This window comes from Salvelinus fontinalis, chromosome 37 (assembly GCF_029448725.1).
Source record: "Salvelinus fontinalis isolate EN_2023a chromosome 37, ASM2944872v1, whole genome shotgun sequence".
In the NCBI taxonomy this organism is placed as follows: Eukaryota; Metazoa; Chordata; class Actinopteri; order Salmoniformes; family Salmonidae; genus Salvelinus; species Salvelinus fontinalis.
The window spans coordinates 20,286,729-20,311,048 of NC_074701.1; the positions used below are offsets into that span (position 1 = coordinate 20,286,729).

Sequence of the window (24,320 nt, forward strand, 5' to 3'; positions counted from 1 at the left end):
CAGGGAGGGAGAGACAGAGATGGGAAAGGAAGGGGAGCGGGGAAGGAAAGAGGAAGCAAGGAGGGAGGATGGAGGAATGGCGGGAAGGAGGAGAGGGTTGGAGAGCAGATGGAGGCAGGGGAGGGGCTGAGAGAGAGAAGGCAGGTTGGGGTTGGTAACAGCGGCAGTTGGAGATGCTGGTACCAACCACCCATAATTGCTCTTCATGCTCAGAGTCAGGACTGGGCTGTGTCCTGGGTTGTGCTGTGTCCATGCTCAGAGTCAGGACTGTGCTGTGTCCTGGGTTGTGCTGTGTCCATGCTCAGAGTCAGGACTGTGCTGTGTCCTGGGTTGTGCTGTGTCTATGCTCAGAGTCAGGACTGGGCTGTGTCCTGGGTTGTGCTGTGTCCATGCTCAGAGTCAGGACTGTGCTGTGTCCTGGGTTGTGCTGTGTCCATGCTCAGAGTCAGGACTGGGCTGTGTCCTGGGTTGTGCTGTGTCCATGCTCAGAGTCAGGACTGTGCTGTGTCGTGTGCAGCCGGTGTATGCTGTGAGCCGTAAAACAAGAAAGGGGAGATCTGTGTGTGTGTGTGTGTGTGTGTGTGTGTGTGTGTGTGTGTGTGTGTGTGTGTGTGTGTGTGTATATGTGTGTGTGTGTGTGTGTGTGCGTGCGTGCGTGCGTGTGTGTGTGTCAGCAGTGGAGAGCCAAGGGAGTTTGGAAGTGGGATGAAGGGAGTGGTGGGGGAATGACTGTGGCACCTATCAAACACACCTCATTCACAAATGCTTTATTTAACCATCACTCCATCTCTCATTCTCCACTGCTGTTCTCAGACGTGGAGACAGCTGAGTGAGGAAAATACTCTGTGTGCTCAGTCTCTGTACCATGTTCAGACTATCCTCTCTCTCTGTACCATGTTCAGACTATCCTGTCTCTCTGTACCATGTTCAGACTATCCTGTCTCTCCCTCAGTCTCTGTACCATGTTCAGACTATCCTCTCTCTCTGTACCATGTTCAGACTATCCTCTCTCTCTGTACCATGTTCAGACTATCCTGTCTCTCCCTCAGTCTCTGTACCATGTTCAGACTATCCTCTCTCTTCCTCAGTCTCTGTACCATGTTCAGACTATCCTCTCTCTTCCTCAGTCTCTGTACCATGTTCAGACTATCCTGTCTCTCCCTCAGTCTCTGTACCATGTTCAGACTATCCTGTCTCTCCCTCAGTCTCTGTACCATGTTCAGACTATCCTCTCTCTCTGTACCATGTTCAGACTATCCTGTCTCTCCCTCAGTCTCTGTACCATGTTCAGACTATCCTCTCTCTCTGTACCATGTTCAGACTATCCTGTCTCTCCCTCAGTCTCTGTACCATGTTCAGACTATCCTGTCTCTCCCTCAGTCTCTGTACCATGTTCAGACTATCCTCTCTCTCCCTCAGTCTCTGTACCATGTTCAGACTATCCTCTCTCTTCCTCAGTCTCTGTACCATGTTCAGACTATCCTCGTGCTCTCTCCCTCTCTCTTCCTGCACTCTGTCCCAATCTCCCTCTTCTCCATCACAATCCTTTCCCCTCTCATCCTCTTCCCTCTCCAGTGGTAATATCCACAGATACATTGGAGCTGTGTCCTTTCATCTGACAGGCCTTAACTACCCAACAGTGTCAGCTGTAACTGGGGAGCTGGGGACAGGGACACACTGTGAAATTAACACAATACACTCCGACCTCTCTCCATCTCTCGGATGATATGGAATGTGGGGACTAGACTGCACATTAAATGTTTGTCTGTTGTGTGTGTGTGTGTGTGTGTGTGTGTGTGTGTGTGTGTGTGTGTGTGTGTGTGTGTGTGTGTGTGTGTGTGTGTGTGTGTGTGTGTGTGTGTGTGTGTGTGTGTGTGTGTGCATGAGTTGAGGTCAATGTGTGTGTATGAGTGTGTTCTTACTGCAGAGGAACACAAAACCCAATGCTCCAGTCTGTCTTCACTGACTTCAATTGTATCCACAGGGGAGAGGGCATAGGCTGACAACACTGGGAGGTGGTCCAGAAGAAGACGTGGTACCTGGGGGTTGTGGTGGGAGGTGGTACCTGGGGGTTGTGGTGGGAGGTGGTACCTGGGGGTTGTGGTGGGAGGTGGTACCTGGGGGTTGTGGTGGGAGGTGGTACCTGGGGGTTGTGGTGGGAGGTGGTACCTGGGGGTTGTTGGAGGAGGGCAGAGGGTTGGACACCATTGGACCAAAGATGTCCTCATCACTGACTGGTACAGCAGAAGAACTGGTTGCAGCTCCACCTGCAGGTGCATCTGAGAGAGAGAGAGAGTAGACATTGACCTGGAGGCAGTATAGATTTTGTGCGTAATCTCATATCCGTGTGTGTGTGTGTGTGTATGCATGACTCATGGTTATTTATGATGCGCTGCCTATTCCCCTTCCCTCCTCAGATGTAGGAGGATGTTTTGGGATATTATTTACTTGGGGTTCAGAACCATAATACAATGAAAAAGCCCAGTCAGCCCTCTCCACACAGGTATATGAACATAACTCAATGCTATTTCAAAACAGTCAACTAAGAAACGGCCCATTACTTTCAGGTGGATATGGATTTTCGTTCACAGTGATTTCACTTCTGAAGTTGAAATGGAATTCAATTTCAATTCGTGGATCACAAACTGCCAATTGTTTTCAAGGGCTATTTTTAGAATCATTAAATCGGATTTTCAAATGTGATATAAGCTCAATAGACAGACCAAGACAGAGACAGACGACAGAGACAGAGAGACAGACAGACAGAGAGACAGCTGGGAGAGAAATAGGGATGTTGACTGATCGTGATCACAGACACATTGCCCATCTACAATCCAGCTGCTCTCCACAACAGGAGGGAAAGCACCATGGGACATTGGGGAGAGAGAGAACGAGAGACACAGGGAAAGAATGAGAATGTGGCGAGAGGAGAAACTGTGTCCCCCTCCTCAAGAGGTGAGACCATTAGTAGACAATGTACCATTCAGACAGAGAGAATGAGACATGTATGATGGGGAGTTTGACCAGAGAGCAGTATAGAGAGAAAAAAAATAGAGCGAGAGAGAAGAGAGAAAAATTAGAGAGAGAGAGAAATAGAGAGAGAGGTAAGACAGCATGATGGTAGTCTTTATATAACACTATGTTAGAACATCCATAATTTAGCCCTTTAAGTGTGAACAAAATTTAGCCCCTTGAGAGAGAACAGGAAATAATTGAGAGAGAGAGAGAGAAGAGAAAGAAGCTGTGCATGGTGGGGATTTTGAACAGAGAGGGACAGGGCAATGCAATGAGAGTGCCACAGGCTCTTCCCCACTTGAAAGTAGCCTCCCTTTGTTCCGGCTTCAACTGACCATCTATTATGGGATGGCCACTCTGGGAGCGAGAGCTGAGCGAGCCATGGAAACGTACTGACTCCATCAGGAAGACGCATGGTTTAATTTTGGGTCCTTTTAGACAGACCCAAACCTCCACCCCACCTCCCTGGCCACGTCAGTTTAATTAACCTGACACCTCTCACCCTTCTACACGTGCCTCTTTCATTCTGTCATACTGCCCCCTCTAGACACACACACAGATAGAAAGAGCTTGATAAAGTGGGGGCATTTAGAGTATCCATTTCTAGGATCTGGGATCTGCTTTTGACTTACCCAGGCCGAGCAGGTCGATGGCCGGCTCGGGGGTTCTCCTGGGATTGGCTCTGGAGTCTGTCTGAAGCTCCACCTTCTTCTGTGGAAACCGGAAGGAAGAGGAAGAGAGAGGAAGAAAGAGAGCAGAGATGTCAGCACATAGTCAAAGGTAGAACATAGCTCTACAATACAGGTTTACAACAGGATTCCATACGGCTGGAAAGTTATATTGTTGTAAAAGGGTTGAGCTGAATTAGTACGCACCATTACTAATCAGTGTCCATCAGGCACACAGTTATGGTCACACAGTTGAAGGCCCAGTGCAGTCAAAAACTAGATTTTTTTCTGTGTTTTATATTTTCACACTGAGGTTGGATTAATACTGTGCAATTAATGATAATGTTCTTTTAGTGCAAGGGTTTGTTTAAAACGACTGAAATGTCAGCCTGTTTTGGTGGGACAAAGTTTTGGCCTGCCTGGTGACATCACCAGTTAATAGACCAATAAGAAAGGGAGTTCCAAACCTCTCTGCCAATAACAGCTAGTTTTCAGTTTTGCACTCCCTACTCAGACCACTCCCAGACAGTCCTAGCTAAATTCTTCCTTGAGAAATTGCTCTTTGCTAAGAAGCTATTTTTGTTTTCAATTAAAATGGTGAAAAAGAAACACACAATAAGATACTTAATTGTTACCCAGAAATGATTTGCTATTGAGATAAAAACAGCTGCGTTGGACCTTTGAGCTAGAGAAAGGCCTACAGTTGTCATTCTGAAACACAGACATACATTGGCAAATGCCATCTCAAATAAACGGTTTGCATCTCTAGGAATCGGGACTGATCGATTGTAATTGGCCTTCACCGCTGATTCTAGTTGGTGATTGGATCTCAGGGCTGTCTCTAGATTGTGATTGGATGTAAGGACTGGCTCTAGTTCGTGATTGGCAATTGGGCTCTCAGGACTAGGTCTAGTTGTTGTTGACAGTGGATTCCTAATCTGAGGTGAGGCCAGGGAACCATTCAACTCCAGCAACGCCAGGCAAACAAAGTGAGCATTGTAATCAACAGCCAAACACTCTCCTCCACGTCCACTATCATCACCTTCACACCTACAGAAGAGCAGCAAATAACTGCATACCAAGTAGGAGTACAGTCAAAAGCAGGACACGCCCACACAAAGCAAACGTCCATAGTCCACACAAAGCAGACAGAGACCGCTGTTTTAGCAAAGATCAGCACAAACTAACCCAACCAAAAACATACCAGCAGAAATCAAGATACTACAGACCAGCCAGGAACTGCAAACCTCCACGCAATAGAGCGCCTAAACAAACCAACCAAGACGACCAAAACGCTACACAATACCACCACCGTGGAGAAGAAGCAGTGTAAAACAGTTCCCTGACACGGTGAGACTCATCTTGGGAAGAAAAGGTCCAGCAGGAGAAAAACAAATAGTCTGGCCCCGCTAGCTGCCTGTCACACAAGGATGTCACCAGCCAGCCTGACAGCTGCCTTATTAACACTACAAAAGAGAATGATAACGCTGCCACTGTCTGGGGATGTGTGTCAAGAGAGATGGAGTGAGAAAGAGAGAGACGAAAAGAGACTTTAAAATGCTCTTTAGTAAAACTAAATGGCAACAAAAGGGCTTTAGGAAATAGGAGAGCACTGACACTGAAGCTGCAACCTCAGGTATATTCACTCATCATCAAAAAGTAGTCCACACAGCTCCACAGCAACACCATACTCGTTATGAAGTTAAAATACACTAAATAGATTTCCAAACCATGGCCTGACTAGAAACCTATTCTGGAACACACCTGAACCACAACACAACCGTTATTCATCAAGCCCAGGGCTTCTGCAATGTCTCTCTGGGCATGTTGGCTGTTTGATGCAAGTGTGTGTGTGTGTGTGTGTGTGTGTGTAGTAGAGTTTGGGAGTGACAGCGTGTTACTGTGGTGAATGGTGCAGAACCGCTGCAGCCTGACGGACTTTAACAGCATCTGACAGTCTGATGCGCAACACACACACACACACACACACCTTCTCTAAGAGGTTTTGTCACATAGGGAAGATCCTAAGCTGCCTGCCACACAGGAGTGTTTCTTCCAGAGCTAAATTCATCTGACAGTCAGGGAAATGTCCCTTCGTTTGAGCCGCAGACCTGCAGAACGAGCGCACACACACCATTTTCACACACACCATTTTCACGCCCTCTGGAGTCTACTAGATTGTTGGGGAAAGGTCAGGGCCAGTGTTTGGGAGTTGATGCGTGACTACACGCACACACACACACACACACACACACACACACACACACACACACACACACACACACACACACACACACACACACACACACACACACATTTAGAGCTGATGAGAGGACTACTCAGAAACAGTGATCTCACACTAAAGCTTCCTCTCTCCCTCTCTGTGTTTTGGCTATTCCTACATCAAGTGTGAGGTGTGAATTGAAAATGTGTTTTTGTATATCCCATTTCCCCCTGAGACACCCTCAGAGAGTGGGGTCACGGATCAGACATTATTGACGGCAAGCAATTAGGGTTAAGTGCCTTGCTCAAGGGCAGATTGACAGACTTGGGGATTCGAACTAGCAACCGTTTGGTTACTGGGACAACGCTCTAACCACTAGGCTACGTGATAGACTCAGAGCACTGCTAGTGAACGCAGACCTGTTTTCCTATTTTGTTCTTATTATAAAACACTACTCAGCCACTTTGCATAAAGTAATTGGATTTATGGCTTTTTATACCCAATCCCAGCTCGACCGCAGAGGGGGGTCACGGAAACGTTAATACAACACCGATTTGGAGACTCTTTGGTGTGTGAGTGTGTGTGTCTGTCTTTATTGTGACGCTTTGTGTGTGTGTGTGTCTGTGTATGTATGTATTGCAATGCTGTGTGTGTGAGAGAGCGATGCTATCTCCCTCGTGCTAATACTAACTTCAGCGCTGGCACAACGGGCAGATACGTGGTCTTTCGCTCCCTGTCTGTCTGCGAGCGATAAAGTTTTAATTAGTCGTTTTTACACAAAAGGCTTTAGAAATGCTAATCTATTGGCTTCGCGGGAACAGAGCAAACGCAGTTTGAGTCAGTCAACAGTCAAAGACCAAACGAGGTCAACGCTGAGCCGACTGTGGTTGGACCACTCACACATACAAATAAAAAACTAAGCTGCATTTCCAGTGTGTAACTATTTTTCTAGGGTGGGATTTGGTTGTGAGCATTCAAGATATGGTCCACACACAGTGGGGGACTGGGGGTTGGGAAAGTCTCAGCTCATCCTCCTACTCCAGCAGTGTCAATCCAATATTGATTAGCCTCCCAGTGGCTACGCTATCGATCCACGGCCTGCTACACCCCCCCCCCCCCCCCCCCCCCCCCCCCCCCCCCCCCCCCCCCCCCCCCCCCCCCCCCCCCCCCTGCGAGAAGAGTTGTTAGTCTCAGGATGCTACTCGTTTGGGGTGCCTGTGTGTGTGTGTGTGTGTACACATGCAAGGGGATTGGCTGTTAGTCAGAGGATACGGCTCCCTTCACACCATTTGCTCAACTCACTCCCATTGACCAGAGATGGCACACGGTGTAACATGTGTGTGATGTCCGCGTCTCTCTCTGTGTGTGTTGAATCTCATCTCCCTCCCAGAGCCAATCCCCGTCCAGATGTGCTGTGCCCCTCTCTCGCTGATAAAGTACCCCTGTTACAGTAGCTGTCACACACAGACACACACAACAAAGACCACGCCGCAACTTCCGATGCAGGGAACATCACTTGTTCTCCTTTGATATTTTATTCATGGACTGAAAAGAAAACATAAGCTTCCGCTCTGATGGGAGGGAGATGCCTTGCTGTTTGGTGAGGGGGAGAGAAACAGAAAGAGTAAGAGGGGGGGAGCAGGAAGAGAGGGAGATGCCTTGCTGTTTGGTGAGGGGGAGAGAAACAGAAAGAGTAAGAGGGGGGGGAGCAGGAAGAGAGGGAGATGCCTTGCTGTTTGGTGAGGGGGAGAGAAACAGAAAGAGTAAGAGGGGGGGGAGCAGGAAGAGAGGGAGATGCCTTGCTGTTTGGTGAGGGGGAGAGAAACAGAAAGAGTAAGAGGGGGGGGAGCAGGAAGAGAGGGAGATGCCTTGCTGTTTGGTGAGGGGGAGAGAAACAGAAAGAGTAAGAGGGGGGGGAGCAGGAAGAGAGGGAGATGCCTTGCTGTTTGGTGAGGGGGAGAGAAACAGAAAGAGTAAGAGGGGGGGGAGCAGGAAGAGAGGGAGATGCCTTGCTGTTTGGTGAGGGGGAGAGAAACAGAAAGAGTAAGAGGGGGGGAGCAGGAAGAGAGGGAGATGCCTTGCTGTTTGGTGAGGGGGAGAGAAACAGAAAGAGTAAGAGGGGGGGAGCAGGAAGAGAGGGAGATGCCTTGCTGTTTGGTGAGGGGGAGAGAAACAGAAAGAGTAAGAGGGGGGGGAGCAGGAAGAGAGGGAGATGCCTTGCTGTTTGGTGAGGGGGAGAGAAACAGAAAGAGTAAGAGGGGGGGAGCAGGAAGAGAGGGAGATGCCTTGCTGTTTGGTGAGGGGGAGAGAAACAGAAAGAGTAAGAGGGGGGAGCAGGAAGAGAGGGAGATGCCTTGCTGTTTGGTGAGGGGGAGAGAAACAGAAAGAGTAAGAGGGGGGGAGCAGGAAGAGAGGGAGATGCCTTGCTGTTTGGTGAGGGGGATAGAAACAGAGAGAGTAAGAGGGGGGGAGCAGGAAGAGAGGGAGATGCCTTGCTGTTTGGTGAGGGGGAGAGAAACAGAGAGTAAGAGGGGGGGGAGCAGGAAGAGAGGGAGATGCCTTGCTGTTTGGTGAGGGGGAGAGAAACAGAGAGAGTAAGGGGGGGGAGCAGGAAGAGAGGGAGATGCCTTGCTGTTTGGTGAGGGGGAGAGAAACAGAGAGAAAGAGGGGGGGGAGCAGGAAGAGAGGGAGATGCCTTGCTGTTTGGTGAGGGGGAGAGAAACAGAGAGAGTAAGAGGGGGGGAGGAGGAAGAGAGGGAGATGCCTTGCTGTTTGGTGAGGGGGAGAGAAACAGACTGAGTAAGAGGGGGGGGGGGGGGGCAGGAAGAGAGGGAGATGCCTTGCTGTTTGGTGAGGGGGATAGAAACAGAGAGAGTAAGAGGGGGGGAGCAGGAAGAGAGGGAGATGCCTTGCTGTTTGGTGAGGGGGAGAGAAACAGAGAGAGTAAGAGGGGGGGAGCAGGAAGAGAGGGAGATGCCTTGCTGTTTGGTGAGGGGGAGAGAAACAGAGAGAGTAAGAGGGGGGAGCAGGAAGAGAGGGAGATGCCTTGCTGTTTGGTGAGGGGGAGAGAAACAGAGAGTAAGAGGGGGGGAGCGGGAAGAGAGGGAGAGAAACAGAGAGTAAGAGGGGGGGAGCGGGAAGAGAGAGAGAGAAACAGAGAGTAAGAGGGGGGAGCGGGAAGAGAGGGAGAGAAACAGCAACTGATAAAGAACAGAACAGCTTGTGAGTGATAGATTGAGTGGAAAGCAGAGACAGGGGAACTACATGCTACCATCCACTACCCCAGAGGCTGTCGATGCCCAAGGCAACACACCTGTGTGTGGAAATCACAACACTGCAGTATATGCTCCTACCTCAACATGCTACTGCAGTGCAGTGTGTACATTTGGTCTCTCCCTCCCTCCCAATAAAATCCACCTCCTCAACACCCCTCCTTCCTCCCTCACATATGTATCACACACACACACACACACACACACACACACACACACACACACACACTGCAGGTGTCACACTGGCTTTGCACTCAGCCAGAGTTCAGCCAATGAGAGAAGACACAGAGAGAGGCCAGCAGATGCTGCTAGGACAGAATCATTGCTAGAGCTTAATTACAGCCCACAGGCAGTGGACATACAGAGAGGGGGGAGGGTGAGAGAGATGAAACAGAGAGATAGAGAATGGAGGGAGGAAAAGAGTTAGACGGCGTGAGAAAAGGAAGGGGAGAAAGATGAGAGGGGGTGGGATGGAGAGCTAGAAAAGAGAGAGTGAGACGTGTGTGTGTGCGTGGGTTGAATGTGTGCGCGTGCACGGCGAGAACGCCACAGCTTACCCAGGCTTCAATAGCGAAGGGAGAGTCTTAATGATCGTCCTTCTCGGTAGGCTGCCAGATGCAGGAGGATGCAAATAAGTTCCCCAACAGCATCCAGATGTTATTCATTACCCAGCCTATACAGCTGGGCCTGGGTTTATACGGTCTTATCTAGTTGATCACCACATCAAGACATTACCTAGTACCTATCTGCTAGTGCTACCTAATGGAAAAGCATCTAAACCCTAGACCGTGCAACTCATGACAACAGCCTAGCCAGGGATGTCACTGCACCCATCTCACCATCTCATAACAGCCATTAGAAACTGGGTGATTCGAGCCCTGAACGCCTGACAGCCGTGGTATATCAGACTGTATACCACGGGCATGACAAAACAGTTTTACTGCGCTAATTACGTGGGTAACCAGTTTATAATAGCAATAAGGCACCTCTGGGGTTTGTGGTATATGGCCAAAAAACAGCGGCTAAGGGCTGTATCCAGGCATTACGTGCCACGTCATGTCCAAGAACAGCCCTTAGCTGTGGTATATTGGCTATATACCACAAACCCCAGGTGCCTTATTGCTTAATTATACCACATCTCCCCTATCTCTGGATCATCTAAAAGACCGAGATACAGAATCTCCCAGTAGATGCTGAGTTAGGCTAGTCGGGCTGGCTCGGGACGGCTGAGTGGACTAGGCCTCTATATATCAGGGTTTTAAGTAGGCTATATGTACAGCTGCAGGATACATGGGATATGGTGCAATGCATAGGATCTACCCGTACATCATCTGTCTGAAAACACTTGATATGCCTAGCAGCTACATCAACAAATGTGTAGGCTATATTCAAATGGGAGATGATGGCATGTGCATTGTGAAGTGTCTATGTTACTATTGTGATGTACCTTTAGGGTTAGCTATGGAACAGACGTAGCCTTAAACATGGAAATGGTCATTGCTGTGTGATTGATTTGTCGATTGGTTGACAGATTCACATACATAAAGGGAAAATTTGAAAGTTTACATACACCTTAGCCAAATACATTTCAACTCAGTTTCACAATTCCTGACATTTAATCCTAGTAAAAATTCCCTGTTTTAGGTCAGTTAGGATCACCACTTTATTTTAAGAATGTGAAATGTCAGAATAATAGTGGAGAGAATTATATATTTCAGCTTTTATTTCTTTCACAATCCCAGTAGGTCAAACGTTTACATACACTCAATTAGTATTTGTTAGCATTGCCTTGAAATTGTTTAACTTGGATCAAACATTTTGGGTAGCCTTCCACAAGCTTCCCACAATAAGTTGGGTGAATTTTGGCCCATTCCTCCTGACAGAGCTGGTGTAAGTGAATAAGTTTGTAGGCCTCCTTGCTGGCACACGCTTTTTCAGTTCTGCCCACAAATTTCTATAGGATTGAGGTCAGGGCTTTGTGATGGCCACTCCAATACCTTGACTTTGTTGTCCTTAAGCCATTTTGTCACAACTTTGGAAGTATGCTTGGGGTCATTGTCCATTTGGAAGACCCATTTGCGACCAAGCTTTAACTTCCTGATTGATGTCTTGAGATGTTCCTTCAATATATCCACATAATTTTCTTTCCTCGCGATGCCATCTATTTAGTGAAGTGCACCAGTCCCTCCTGCTGGAAAGCTACACCACAACATGATGCTGCCCCACCAGTGCTTCACGGTTGGGATGGTGTTCTTCGGCTTGCAAGCATCCCCCTTTTTCCTCCAAACATAACGATGGTCATTATGGCCAAACAATTGTATTTTTGTTTCATCAAACTTGAGGACATTTCTCCACAAAGAATGATCTTTGTCCCCATGTGCAGTTGCAACCGTAGTCTGGCATTTTATGGCGGTTTTGGAGCAGTGTCTTCCTCCTTTCGGAGCAGCCTTTCAGGTTATGTCAATATAAGACTCGTTTTACTGTGGATATAGACACTTTTGCACCTGTTTCCTCCAGCATCTTCACATGGTCCTTCGCTGTTGTTCTGGGATTGATTTGCACTTTTCACAACAAAGTACGTTCATCTCTAGGAGACAGAATGCGTCTCCTTCCTGAGCGGTATGACGGCTGCGTGGTCCCATGGTGTTTATACTTGCGTACTATTGTTTGTACAGATGAACGTGGTACCTTCAGGTGTTTGGAAATTCCTCCCAAGGATGAACCAGACTTGTGGAGGTCTACAATAATTTTTCTGAGGTCTTGGTTGATTTCTTTAGATTTTCCCATGATGTCAAGCAAAGAGGCACTGAGTTTGAAGGTAGGCCTTGAAATACATCCACAGGTACACCTCCAATTGACTCAAATAATATCAATTAGCCTATCAGAAGCTTCTAAAGCCATGACATAATTTTCTGGAATTTTCCAAGCTGTTTAAAGGCAGTCAACCTAGTGCATGTAAACTTATGACCCACTGGAATTGTGATACAGTGAATTATAGGTGAAATAATCTGTCTGTAAACAATTGTTGTAAAAATTACTTGTGTCATGCACAAAGTAGATGTCCTAACAAACCGTAGTTTGTTAACAAGAAATGTGTGGAGTGATGGAAAAACGAGTTTTAATGACTCCAACCTAAGTGTATTTCAACTTCCGACTTCAACTGTATATACACAGCGCTTCGTGTGATGGTGTGAAATTCCATGCAGTGTGTAGCAATATGACTGCATATGAATTCCTATTTAAAGCAGCATGAGCTTGTTTCTAAGTCCCATCTCTAAGACCGAGGATGTACACACGTCCTCACTCCCTCCTCCTTTACCTTGAGCTCCTGCTGCTTTGAGAGGTACAATTATTCTAAAAGCCCCTCCTTCCTCTGTCTATCCTTCCATCCACTCCCTCCTTCTACACCCTTGCTGGAGTGTTGTATAACCGGATTCAGTGTGTGGGAGTGCGGAAGATTAGTGTGTGCAACCATTTAGAGAGAGAGTGTGTGTGGTATTTTTATTTCTCAGTTGAGGGAAGGAGAGAGACAGAGCGAGGACGAGAGACAGAGCGAGGACGAGAGACAGAGCGAGGACGAGAGACAGAGCGAGGACGAGAGACAGAGCGAGGACGAGAGACAGAGCGAGAGACAGAGCGAGAGACAGAGCGAGGGAGAGAGCGCGAGCGAGCATGAGAGAGAGAGAGCGAGCGAGCATGAGAGAGAGCGAGCATGAGAGAGAGAGAGCGAGCGAGCATGAGAGAGAGAGAGAGAGCGAGAGAGCATGAGAGAGCGAGCATGAGCGAGAGAGAGCGAGCATGAGCGAGAGAGCATGAGAGAGAGAGAGCGAACATGAGCGAGAGAGAGAGAGCATGAGAGAGAGAATGAGAGAGAGAATGAGAGAGAGAGAGAATGAGAGAGAGAAAGAGAGCATGAGAGAAAGAGAGCATGAGAGAAAGAGAGCATGAGAGAGAGCGAGCATGAGAGAGAGCGAGCATGAGAGAGAGCGAGCATGAGAGAGAGCGAGCATGAGAGAGAGCGAGCATGAGAGAGAGCGAGCATGAGAGAGAGCGAGCATGGGAGAGAGAGAGCATGGGAGAGAGAGAGCATGGGAGAGAGAGAGAGAGAGAGAGAGAGAGAGAGAGAGAGAGAGAGCGAGCATGAGAGAGAGAGCATGGGAGAGAGAGAGAGAGAGAGAGAGAGAGAGAGAGAGAGAGAGAGAGAATGAGAGAGAATGAGAGAGAGAATGAGAGAGAGCATGAGAGAGAGCATGAGAGAGAGCATGAGAGAGAGCATGAGAGAGAGAGAGAGCATGAGAGAGAACATGAGAGAGAAAGAGAGTGAACATGAGAGAGAGAGAGAGAACATGAGAGAGAGAGAGAGAACATAAGAGAGAGAGAGAGAACATAAGAGAGAGAGAGAGAGAGAACATAAGAGAGAGAGAGAGAACATAAGAGAGAGAGAGAGAGAGAATGTGAGAGAGAATGAGAGAGAGATGATGAGAGAGAGAAGATGAGAGAGAGAGAGAGAGAGAGAGAGAGCATGAGAGAGAATGAGAGAGAGAGAGCATGAGAGAGAGAGAATGAGAGAGAGAGAGAAAGAGAGAGAATGAGAGAAAATGAGAGAGAGAGAATGAGAGAGAGAGAATGAGAGAGAGAGAATGAGAGAGAGAGAACGAGAGAGAGCGAACATAAGAGAGAGAGAGAGCGAACATAAGAGAGAGAGAGCGAACATAAGAGAGAGAGAGAGAACATGAGAGAGAGAGAGACATAAGAGAGAGAGAGAACATAAGAGAGAGAGAGAGAACATAAGAGAGAGAGAGAGAACATAAGAGAGAGAGAGAGAACATAAGAGAGAGAGAGAGCGCGAGAGAGAGAGCGCGAGAGAGAGAAAGCGCGCGAGAGAGAGCGAGAGATAGAGATAGAGAGAGAGAGCGCGCGCGCGAGAGAGAGCGAGAGCGAGAGAGTGCGCGCGAGAGAGAGATGAAGATTAACAAGCTTGCAGCGTGTTAACACACACACACACCCTTGAGCGCATATATAAAGTATACACAAAGAAACACACAAGAACAAGCGCACGCACACACACGTATGAACATTTGTCTACAACGGCCTCAAACACACAAATATCTCCTTGACACTGGGTCCCATTGACAGCTGGGGCCCAGCTGATAAGCAGAAGTAAGGAACAGAGAGGAGCAAGTGAACTGCAAGTACACAACACACTTCCCCATACACGCATCACATAGACTGACACACACAGCGGTCATCGCACAGTCTGACACACACACACACACACACACACACACACACACACACACACACACACACACACACACACACACACACACACACACCCCCACACACACACACACACACACACACACACACGCGCACACACACACGAGAGTGCCCACACCTCAATCAATCTGCACTCAGACTGCAGGTCAGCACAAAGGGCACATTCCTCTGCTTTCTGATTCCCAGCATGCTTTGCCTTGAGTCTGGGGCTCTGACAGGGTTGTGTGGGGTCAGAAAACGACACAGTCGCCGGGTCACTCACTGTGGCATCATTAAAAGTGTTCAAATAGAACTGTGGCTAACTGGTGTGTGTTCAGTAAAACTACTGGATTACTCAGGGAGTACTTTTGGTAGGACTTGGATCCCTGTGTCTGCAGTAAGAGGACTGAATGTTCCATGACAGTAGTTTATGTTCAGTAAGGGTTCAGTTAAGACTATGAGTAGCGTTCAGGCTTTGTTCAGTGTGTGTCGAGTAGTGGATGTTCAGCAACAGAACTAAGGAATGTTCCGTGTGTGTTCAGTATGGGTAGTGTTCAGTATAGCCTTGGTACAGTACACAAGGGTCTTCGTGGCTGTGTTATTCCCTGTGGGCAGCCAGCCCCATCATCACTGTATAAACCCAGACACACTACCCTATTCCACAGGCCATGGAATTACTCACATCACTAACCATTACCCAGAATACTCACACACACACACCACTAGAGCTGCATTTCTCACCAAGTCCTAAAGCCACTCAGTCAGAATTCAAAAAGCGCCACAAGGACGCGTGCACACATAAACACACACATACATTACCTACCATGACCCCAAACTACTGTGACAGAACATGCATAATGAGCACCTGCTCACACGCACTGTAAATGTCATGTCACCACAACCACCTTCAGCAAGGCTTTCCTCTGGGGGTCTCAATACATCCATCCTCCCTCCTCCTCCCGCTTCATCTTTACCTTCTCAGAGGAGCTTGGTCTGTTCACTTCCTCCCTCCCCCTCCCGCTTCATCTTTACCTTCTCAGAGGAGCTTGGCCTGTTCACTTTCTCCCTCCCGCTTCATCTTTACCTTCTCAGAGGAGCTTGGCCTGTTCACTTTCTCCCTCCCCCTCCCGCTTCATCTTTACCTTCTCAGAGGAGCTTGGCCTGTTCACTTCCTCCCTCCTCCTCCCGCTTCATCTTTACCTTCTTAGAGGAGCTTGGCCTGTTCACTTCCTCCCTCCCCCTCCCGCTTCATCTTTACCTTCTCAGAGGAGCTTGGCCTGTTCACTTCCTCCCTCCCCCTCCCGCTTCATCTTTACCTTCTCAGAGGAGCTTGGCCTGTTCACTTCCTCCCTCCCCCTCCCGCTTCATCTTTACCTTCTCAGAGGAGCTTGGCCTGTTTACTTCCTCCCCCCATCTTTACCTTCTCAGAGGAGCTTGGCCTGTTCACTTCCTCCCTCCCCCTCCCGCTTCATCTTTACCTTCTCAGAGGAGCTTGGCCTGTTCACTTCCTCCCTCCCCCTCCCGCTTCATCTTTACCTTCTCAGAGGAGCTTGGCCTGTTTACTTCCTCCCTCCATCTTTACCTTCTCAGAGGAGCTTGGCCTGTTCACTTCCTCCCTCCCCCTCCCGCTTCATCTTTACCTTCTCAGAGGAGCTTGGCCTGTTCACTTTCTCCCTCCCGCTTCATCTTTACCTTCTCAGAGGAGCTTGGCCTGTTCACTTCCTCCCTCCCCCTCCCGCTTCATCTTTACCTTCTCAGAGGAGCTTGGCCTGTTCACTTTCTCCCTCACGCTTCATCTTTACCTTCTCAGAGGAGCTTGGCCTGTTCACTTCCTCCCTCCCCCTCCCCCTCCCGCTTCATCTTTACCTTCTTAGAGGAGCTTGGCCTGTTCACTTTCTCCCTCCACCTCCTGCTTCATCTTTACCTTCTCAGAGGAGCTTGGCCTGTTCACTTCCTCCCTCCCCCTCCCGCTTCATCTTTACCTTCTCAGAGGAGCTTGGCCTGTTCACTTTCTCCGGGTCCTTTTCTCTCTTCTTCTTCTCTCGTTCCTTCTATCAACAAAGAGACACTGGAGGTTAGGTCAGTAACGAGATGACACCTGGAAGGGGAACATTCAGCGTGTACATGCAGTCTAACAAAACACACACAAAACAAATTAAACAGGGTTTGAAAAACGGCCTAAAAAATTGGTTTCACCCCCTATCCGTTGTTACAGTCACAGACGCACAGCCAGAGTGTTTTGGCTGCGCTCACACAGACACACGTAGAAAGTCATGACACCTTCTCTTTCCGCCGACCTCTTGTGGAGCAATTTAGTGCCATTATGAGCAATCAAAATATCATATGGAGTTATTATCACGTCTCTCAGAGTAATACAAGCTTGCTGGTTGTCTGTGGGGAGTCAGTGTGTCTGTGGGGAGTCAGTGTGTCTGTGGGGAGTCAGTGTGTCTGTGGGGAGTCAGTGGGCTTAGTGAGGGGAAGTGGGCTGGTGCCTTGGTGCTCTACCAGCCTCCATCATTCAGCCATTCAACCTCTTTACCACAGGATTGATTCGGGATTGAGATATCTCCCGTCATCCCTACCACACACACACACACACACAACCCCCGCACACACTACACACTCACAATTTGTGTACTTGAGGGGAAAGTAATGTATGTGATTAAGGGGCTATTGGAAAACCATTAGAAGAAAGAGCACCACAGCACAGCAGAGCCCAGCACACAGAAAGGATCAGCACACAGAAAGGATCAGCACACAGAAAGGATCAGCACACAGAAAGGACCAGCACACAGAAAGGACCAGCACACAGAAAGGATCAGCACACAGAAAGGATCAGCACACAGAAAGGACCAGCACACAGAAAGGACCAGCACACAGAAAGGATCAGCACACAGAAAGGACCAGCACACAGAAAGGACCAGCACACAGAAAGGATCAGCACACAGAAAGGACCAGCACACAGAAAGGATCAGCACACAGAAAGGATCAGCACACAGAAGCAGCTTTTAGCAACACCGGGTGGCACGACGGCAAAACATCAGACCTCCTGTCTGTTCTTCTCAGCAGCCTGTGAGGCGGGAGAGGTAGAGAAGGCAGCGGCATCAGACGACTTCTGCCCGGGAGAAAGATCGAGGGAAGGAGAGAGAAAAAAGGGATGGGGTAGAGAGAGTGGTTAGAGGCAGGACAGGGAGAGAAACAGAAAGAAGAAAGGAGGCAGGCAGAGGACACAAGAAGGGAGTGGGGAGGGAGAGATGAAAAGGGGAGGGTTAGTAGACAGCCTGTAGTGGAAGCTGGGGTGTTTTTACTCCCCAGCCTAGTAGAGTCGGAGGAAGAGACTGTCAGCACATTCACCAGAAGGTCACACACACTCCCATAAGATACAGAAGCAGATGAAAACTCATGGTGAATGATTTGAGCAATCACACACATGCCTTAGGCTAGAACAATCCTGTGTGTGTGTATTTGAAACAACAAAGGCCTTTTCTGCGTGGGCCAAGTCAAGTGGCTCTACTTGATCACCTGAGTGACAGCCCTACTCAACCCTGACCTCCCTAAGAGACAAAAGAGCCATAGAGAGAGACAGAAACCCTCTACTATTTACTGCCCACTAGGCTTCTCCTAGCTTCTCTTGGCCAACCTCAGTAGGTCACAGCCTAACTGAAGGTGCACTGATAGCACATCAACACAGGATAACTTAGTTTTGCTCCCCTATCTCCCTAGCCAGACCTGCCCAGACCTGCATACAGTGCTGTTTAGGCTGATAGCAAAACGGCACTAGCGTTCGTTGGCAATCGGCGCCTGGAGGTAGGCAGAGCTTGAGTTCAGAGAAAGCAAGAGAGAGCTTGCATTATATTCCAAATCTGTGTTTCTCTCCCCCCCCTTCTCTTTCCTCCTCTTCCGCTCTCTAAATTACCCGAGGGGAGAACACACACGGAGAAAGTCTATCTAAAGTGAATTTTTAGCAATTTCCTTCTCAGTTATTCATCAAACCAGCCTCTCTCACACCTCTGGATAAAAAGTAAAGTAAAAAAAAACATTCAGGGGATTTTCTTGAGTGAGATTTTTGTTCCATTGTTTTTTTCTTCTCTTACTTTGATACGGAGAACGGAGACAGAGAAGCAGCATTAACAGGCACATTTAGGATGGAGCTGAGGAGTGAGAGAGAGTGAGAGAGTGAGGGAATGAGGGTGAGAGAGAGTGAGAGAGAACAGAGAGAACAGAGAGAGAGAACAGAGCTGGTGAAGGAGATTAAAATGTGTTGGCATCAGAGGCAGGGCAGGGGTGTAGTGTTAGGGCTCGTACACACCAATAGCGTTTTCCGGCCCGAGAGTGCCGGGTTCATCTCTACAGACACCCTGTTTGATGGGATTTTACCTAGTCAGGACAGCATCTCTCGAATTGTCTCGATGACATTTTCACTATATTTGCTAGGGCCCTCAAACTCAATTCTGGACCTCTAAGCCAGTTCCACTGCATTTTCTTTGTTATTGTTTCCCTCTAATCAGGGACTGATTCAGACCTGGGACACCAGGTGGGTGCAATTAATGATCAGGTGGAACAGAAAAGCAGCAGGCTCCGGGAGTTGAATACCCCTGGCCTAGGGGATAGGGGCCAAGAGTTCATTTTGGGATTCGCTGCATCTCTTTCTCTATCTTGTCTCAACCCCCTTGTCACCATCTCTCTCTGGGCATTTGGAAACAGTGATTGTCCCAGGAGTGTCAGGTAGTCTTAGACAGCGAGATTGTGAGGTCTTGTTGACTTCAGTGTTGAGAGCGCGCGCGCGCACACACACACACACACACACACACACACACACACACACACACACACACACACACACACACACACACACACACACACGAACAAAGACACACAGACAGTACTATGGCATTCATGGCAGAACAATGGGCTCATGCAAGGACTGTTACATCAGATGTGTTCATACCCACAATGCATCATTGTTATCTCAGTGATGGATGTTGGACTAGACACAAGGGCTCTATTCTGTCTTTCACACACTCACCTCAAGCACACACACACGATGTAAGTTCACATATGCACAAATTAACACACACATACAGTACAAACCTTATACACAGGTGTCTACCCAACCAGAAATATTTTCAGAGCTCTCTTAACACACACACTACGTGATCCCAACCGCCATCCGCGCAAAATGACTTAAAGTGATAATGAGTTGTTTTTAATAATTAATTTACATATAAAAGGCAGCATCTGTGTGGCTGGCAGAGACAGATCCTAGATCAGAGTACTCCGGCTGGCAGAGCCTGAGAGAGACAGAGACAGACAGATCCTAGATCAGAGTACTCCTGCTGGCAGAGCCTGAGAGAGACAGAAAGAAAGAGACAGACAGATCCTAGATCAGAGTACTCCTGCTGGCAGAGCCTGAGAGAGACAGAAAGACAGAGACAGACAGATCCTAGATCAGAGTACTCCTGCTGGCAGAGCCTGAGAGAGACAGAGACAGACAGATCCTAGATCAGAGTACTCCTGCTGGCAGAGCCTGAGAGAGACAGAGAGACAGAGACAGACAGACAGATCCTAGATCAGAGTACTCCTGCTGGCAGAGCCTGAGAGAGACAGAGACAGACAGATCCTAGATCAGAGTACTCCTGCTGGCAGAGCCTGAGAGAGACAGAGAGAGAGGCGCGAGACAGAGACAGATGTGAGAGTATGAGTCTGCATACATCATGTGTGTCAGCAAGGCTATCAGGCTTATGCTAGGTAGCAGGTGTGAGTGGACGGGGGAGAGGGTTAGGCCTCAGGTGGAAAATGGGCTTTAAACACTCAGTGATCTGAGAGATGTGTGCACACACACACACCGAGAGCTGGGCATGCAATTAATCCATACATACTTTTCTCCTGAGACCAGTATAAAAGTTTTAATTTCGTCAACTAAAATAGTGACAAAAATGTCAAACACCTATTTTTCAGTGGCATTTGACGAGACGATCTGACTAAATAGACCTATAAAAACTATAACTAAATTAAAATGTTTGTTTTACATTTGGGTTGACGAAAACGAAACAAGACTAAATGATCTCTGTGACTAAAATCAGACGAGTAAGTGGACTGGACAAGAGTTTTTGGAGAGGTTCAGATCTTTTCAGTGTTATCTGCAATCTGGCGGCAACAAATCATAGACGCAAATAAGGCACACGCCATGTGGTTAAAGCTCCCGGTAGAAAAGAGGCCGATGTTTGGAGCAACTTTACTTATCGAGTAGATTCAAACAAGACCAAATGCAACGTTTCCACAGGAACAGCGTTTGCACCCACAAATTGACGGGGGGGAAGAAATACTACTGACCTCAAGAGACAACTGAAAGTGCTACGCTCAGGTTGGCTAAAACAGATTAACAACGCTAGCTAGTAGTTTGCAGCAACCTATCAGACCCCGACTTAGAACACTAATTACAATACAACTACAGTATGTCAAGGGGCAAAGCTCCAAACTGACCATTTAGTGGCATTTTGCAACCCTTTGACTTGCCTCGGAGTTAAATTTGTAAAAAGGTTGCACGCGAGCTAAGCATTCATTAGATGGTCACCTCACTCAAAAGTATCAAAATGTCCTATTTTTTTGAGGGGGGGGGGGTAAAACCATGATTTGGTCAAACAGTAAAGTGTATTATCCTCATGATTAGTGTATTGAAATTGTCTGCCCAGCCCCTGATCAACTGGGACCTGCTGCTGTGACAAGCGAGCCACTTGATGTGCGCTCCAGGAAAGAGAAAAAGGCTTCTGATTGGATAACATTTCAAAATCCCAAATCTTTTGGAAGCAACTACTGTTGTTCTCAGCTTTCTGTGAGTAAGTGTGCCTATTAAGCTCACCAAAATCTGTGAAAAGACTGTGTCTGTAAAATGTGTATAAGATGTATAAATTGAAGGTAAAAACAGAAATGTTTATCAGTTTACTCCAATTGGGGGATCGGCGGTAGGGTTTGCGGGGAATAATAATAAAGGTATACTCTTTAAAAAAAAGTATGTATGTCTATGTAGGTATGTGTATGTATATATGTGTATATGTATGCATGCGTGAATGGATATATATATTTACCCCAAAAAATATGGGGGATTGGAAATGATGCAGACAATTACATTGGAAGCAACATTCTTTCCGCAATATTAAGCTGATCCACCCCCCCAGAAAAAAAAACTCACCAAAATCTAAATGTAGACATTTCTAACATATGCTGCCCTATTTTTTTTTAAAGAAAACTGGAGATAAAATTAAAGATAAATCTCATGTGAAGTCATATGAATTTACTTACATTTTCTTTTTACAAGATTACCATATTGCTATCACTTTACTTGACAGATGTTAAAGCACACTCCCCTGACGTTATTGACTGCATAAGCACAATGTAAAGAGAGATGAATTGATTTTGGTTTAGATACGGTATTGGAACAAACTTGTTTCAGGTATGTTCGTTTACAGTAATCTCCCTCTCTCTGCAGAACTTTAATATGCTGTGGTGGGAGGTCTGAGTCACAGCTCCATCTCTCGTCTGAAGGAGACCCACCCGCATCTGGTCCCCGAGGTCCCCAAGGTCAGCACACACCCCTGCCTCTGCTCTGTCACAGTCTCACTAATATCATCTGATGGGATTCTACATTTTACTTTACTTTAGATCATGGTCGTATTCATTTAGAATCTGCTAAAGATACATTTAGACCAATTCATCAACTACCATGTAGGGATGGTTGCAGAAAGCACACCACACAGAATTGATACCGTTCTAATTTCCTGGCATTTGATGTTACATTTGATAACATCTGTATCGTATCGATTGCTGTCATGTCACTCTCGCTGTATCTTTCCGGTGCTGTATTTAATATCAGAAACACTTTAGTTGACACACAGCGTCATAACACGGTCATAACCAATTCTTAATACGTCATAACAGCTGACAACTCGTCAACCTGTCATAATATGGTCATAACACTATGACAAAACAAGGCAAAATCATTCCATTACACCATAGCCTACTTTGTCAACAGTATTTATCAATTTAATATGGTACATTTCTGAAAAATGATCATAGTAATTGCGCACATATTGATGTCAGAGATGCACCTACCCCAATGTTGTGTTGCTGGTGACTGATTTCAGGAGACCCTCTCTTTTTGACTGATGACTGACTGACATAAGGGCATGTACGTGAAAGGCCTATCTGGCGTACATGATTATGATGGTTATAATACTTCTTGTGTGTTTTCTACAAGATCATTCAAATATGATGGGGGAAAAAAACATGACGAAAGAATTCACTACAAAGCATTTAAGAAAAACGTTTAAATGAAAGGAAACTTCTTGAACACAAGCAAATGATTATTTCTGCGATGGCATATATGAAATATGAATGAAACTGTTTCAAATGTTGCAGTCAGAGTGACTGCTCATTAGGTCCCTCGAGGCCCAGCGGGTCTAGCGTTAAGATACGAAGCGTGCAAAATGAGCAATTGCTCATCGGCCATTGCCAGTCCATTGGGTAGCAAACCTCTACAATTGCAACGCTTTTTAAGACATTACATTTACTGTTAGATTAATACATGGCTATTAGCAGTGGGTATTCTATTTACTGTTAGCAATCGCTCTAATGTGTTTTGAGTTTTCACTTCCTCATGTGGTGAATAAGCCCTAAAATAAATTAGCCTATGATATTTATGCACATAACGGTGAATTTTCCTACATCTCTATTGAAAAATTCAAAGTCTGAAAATTCTGTAACCCTATTTTAACATTATAATATAACAACAATAGCCTATTGTAAACTTGCAATTCTAGACAAATAACTGGATTTGGTTGCACATCAAATGATCTTGAACCATGCATTCCTGCTTGGACATGTTAGATGAAACAACTTGTTGTTGTTGTTGAATAGCCTACGATCTTAATAGTCTATTACACACAGTCTAAAGCACTGCGGATTACTTTCAAAGGTGAATGATAGATGTTTTCTATTGCGTGATGCCACTTCGTTTTCTACTGGTGCGACAAAATCATGGGCTGGGGCCACTGGAAAAAAGTTGGAGCCCTGTCAAGAGGTCAGATGTTTTATCTGCTGCAGAGTAATCTATTCTTCTGCCAATTTGGCTGTTGGGAAGAAAATCATGCGATAGGAAGTCATGCAGAAAAAGATGTTGGTAGGACAAGGCCATGTATGTTTGTGCACAAGGAAGTCAGTGATTTATGTTGACTATAAATTAATGGGGCAATACAAATGTGACGTGACTAATATGTTACTAGTTGACTAAAATGGCCCACTGTCATTTTGACAATAACTAGACAATAACTAAACGACAAAAATGTGACTTAATTATATTTGAGACAAAATGACTAAAATTTTAAAAAGGGTGCCAACATGAACACTGCTGTATATGCAGCCAGACACACAAACATGCCTCTCACAAAGAACTCCCATTCACATACAAACCCCACACAAATAATGGTATGTACACAGACACACACCAATTATTCGTGCCAATTGCTGTGTAACAGATCAGTGTTGTGGACAGTGTGTGTGTATGTGTGTATACACACTTACTGAAGCTGTTTTGAGGCCGTTCTGGTCGTAGTATTTCTTCCTTTCGTACTTATCCCGGATGAAGAACTCTACTGCTCTGAGGTCAGGGGTTAGGGAATGACACTGTAGTACACACAGTCACACACAGCTATGTCTTACTATACAGTGCCTTCAGAAAGTATTCACACCCCTTGACTTTTTCTACATTTTGTTGTGTTACAGCCTGATTAAATTGAGATTTAGTGTCACTGGTCTACACACAATACCCCATAATATCGAAGTGGAATTATGTCTTTAGACATTAGACATTCAATAAGTATTCCTGTG

General features: G+C 46.8%; 1 protein-coding gene across 5 annotated transcripts in view; it reads right to left on the minus strand.

Moving 5' to 3' along the window:
• Nucleotides 1–24,320, minus strand: part of LOC129836334 (stromal membrane-associated protein 1-like) — a 44,634-nt gene that overhangs the window by 10,989 nt on the left and 9,325 nt on the right. For 2 of the 5 annotated variants that reach the window (XM_055902367.1, XM_055902364.1), the window contains exons 4-8: nucleotides 24,015–24,090; nucleotides 17,485–17,553; nucleotides 16,421–16,489; nucleotides 3,648–3,726; nucleotides 2,170–2,279 (exon numbers count right to left, since the gene is read on the minus strand). In XM_055902367.1, coding sequence (XP_055758342.1) covers nucleotides 2,170–2,279; nucleotides 3,648–3,726; nucleotides 16,421–16,489; nucleotides 17,485–17,553; nucleotides 24,015–24,090 — 403 coding nt within the window. The remainder of the gene's footprint in view (nucleotides 1–2,169; nucleotides 2,280–3,647; nucleotides 3,727–16,420; nucleotides 16,490–17,484; nucleotides 17,554–24,014; nucleotides 24,091–24,320) is intronic. The other 3 variants (XM_055902366.1, XM_055902369.1, XM_055902368.1) reach the window with 3 other exon arrangements.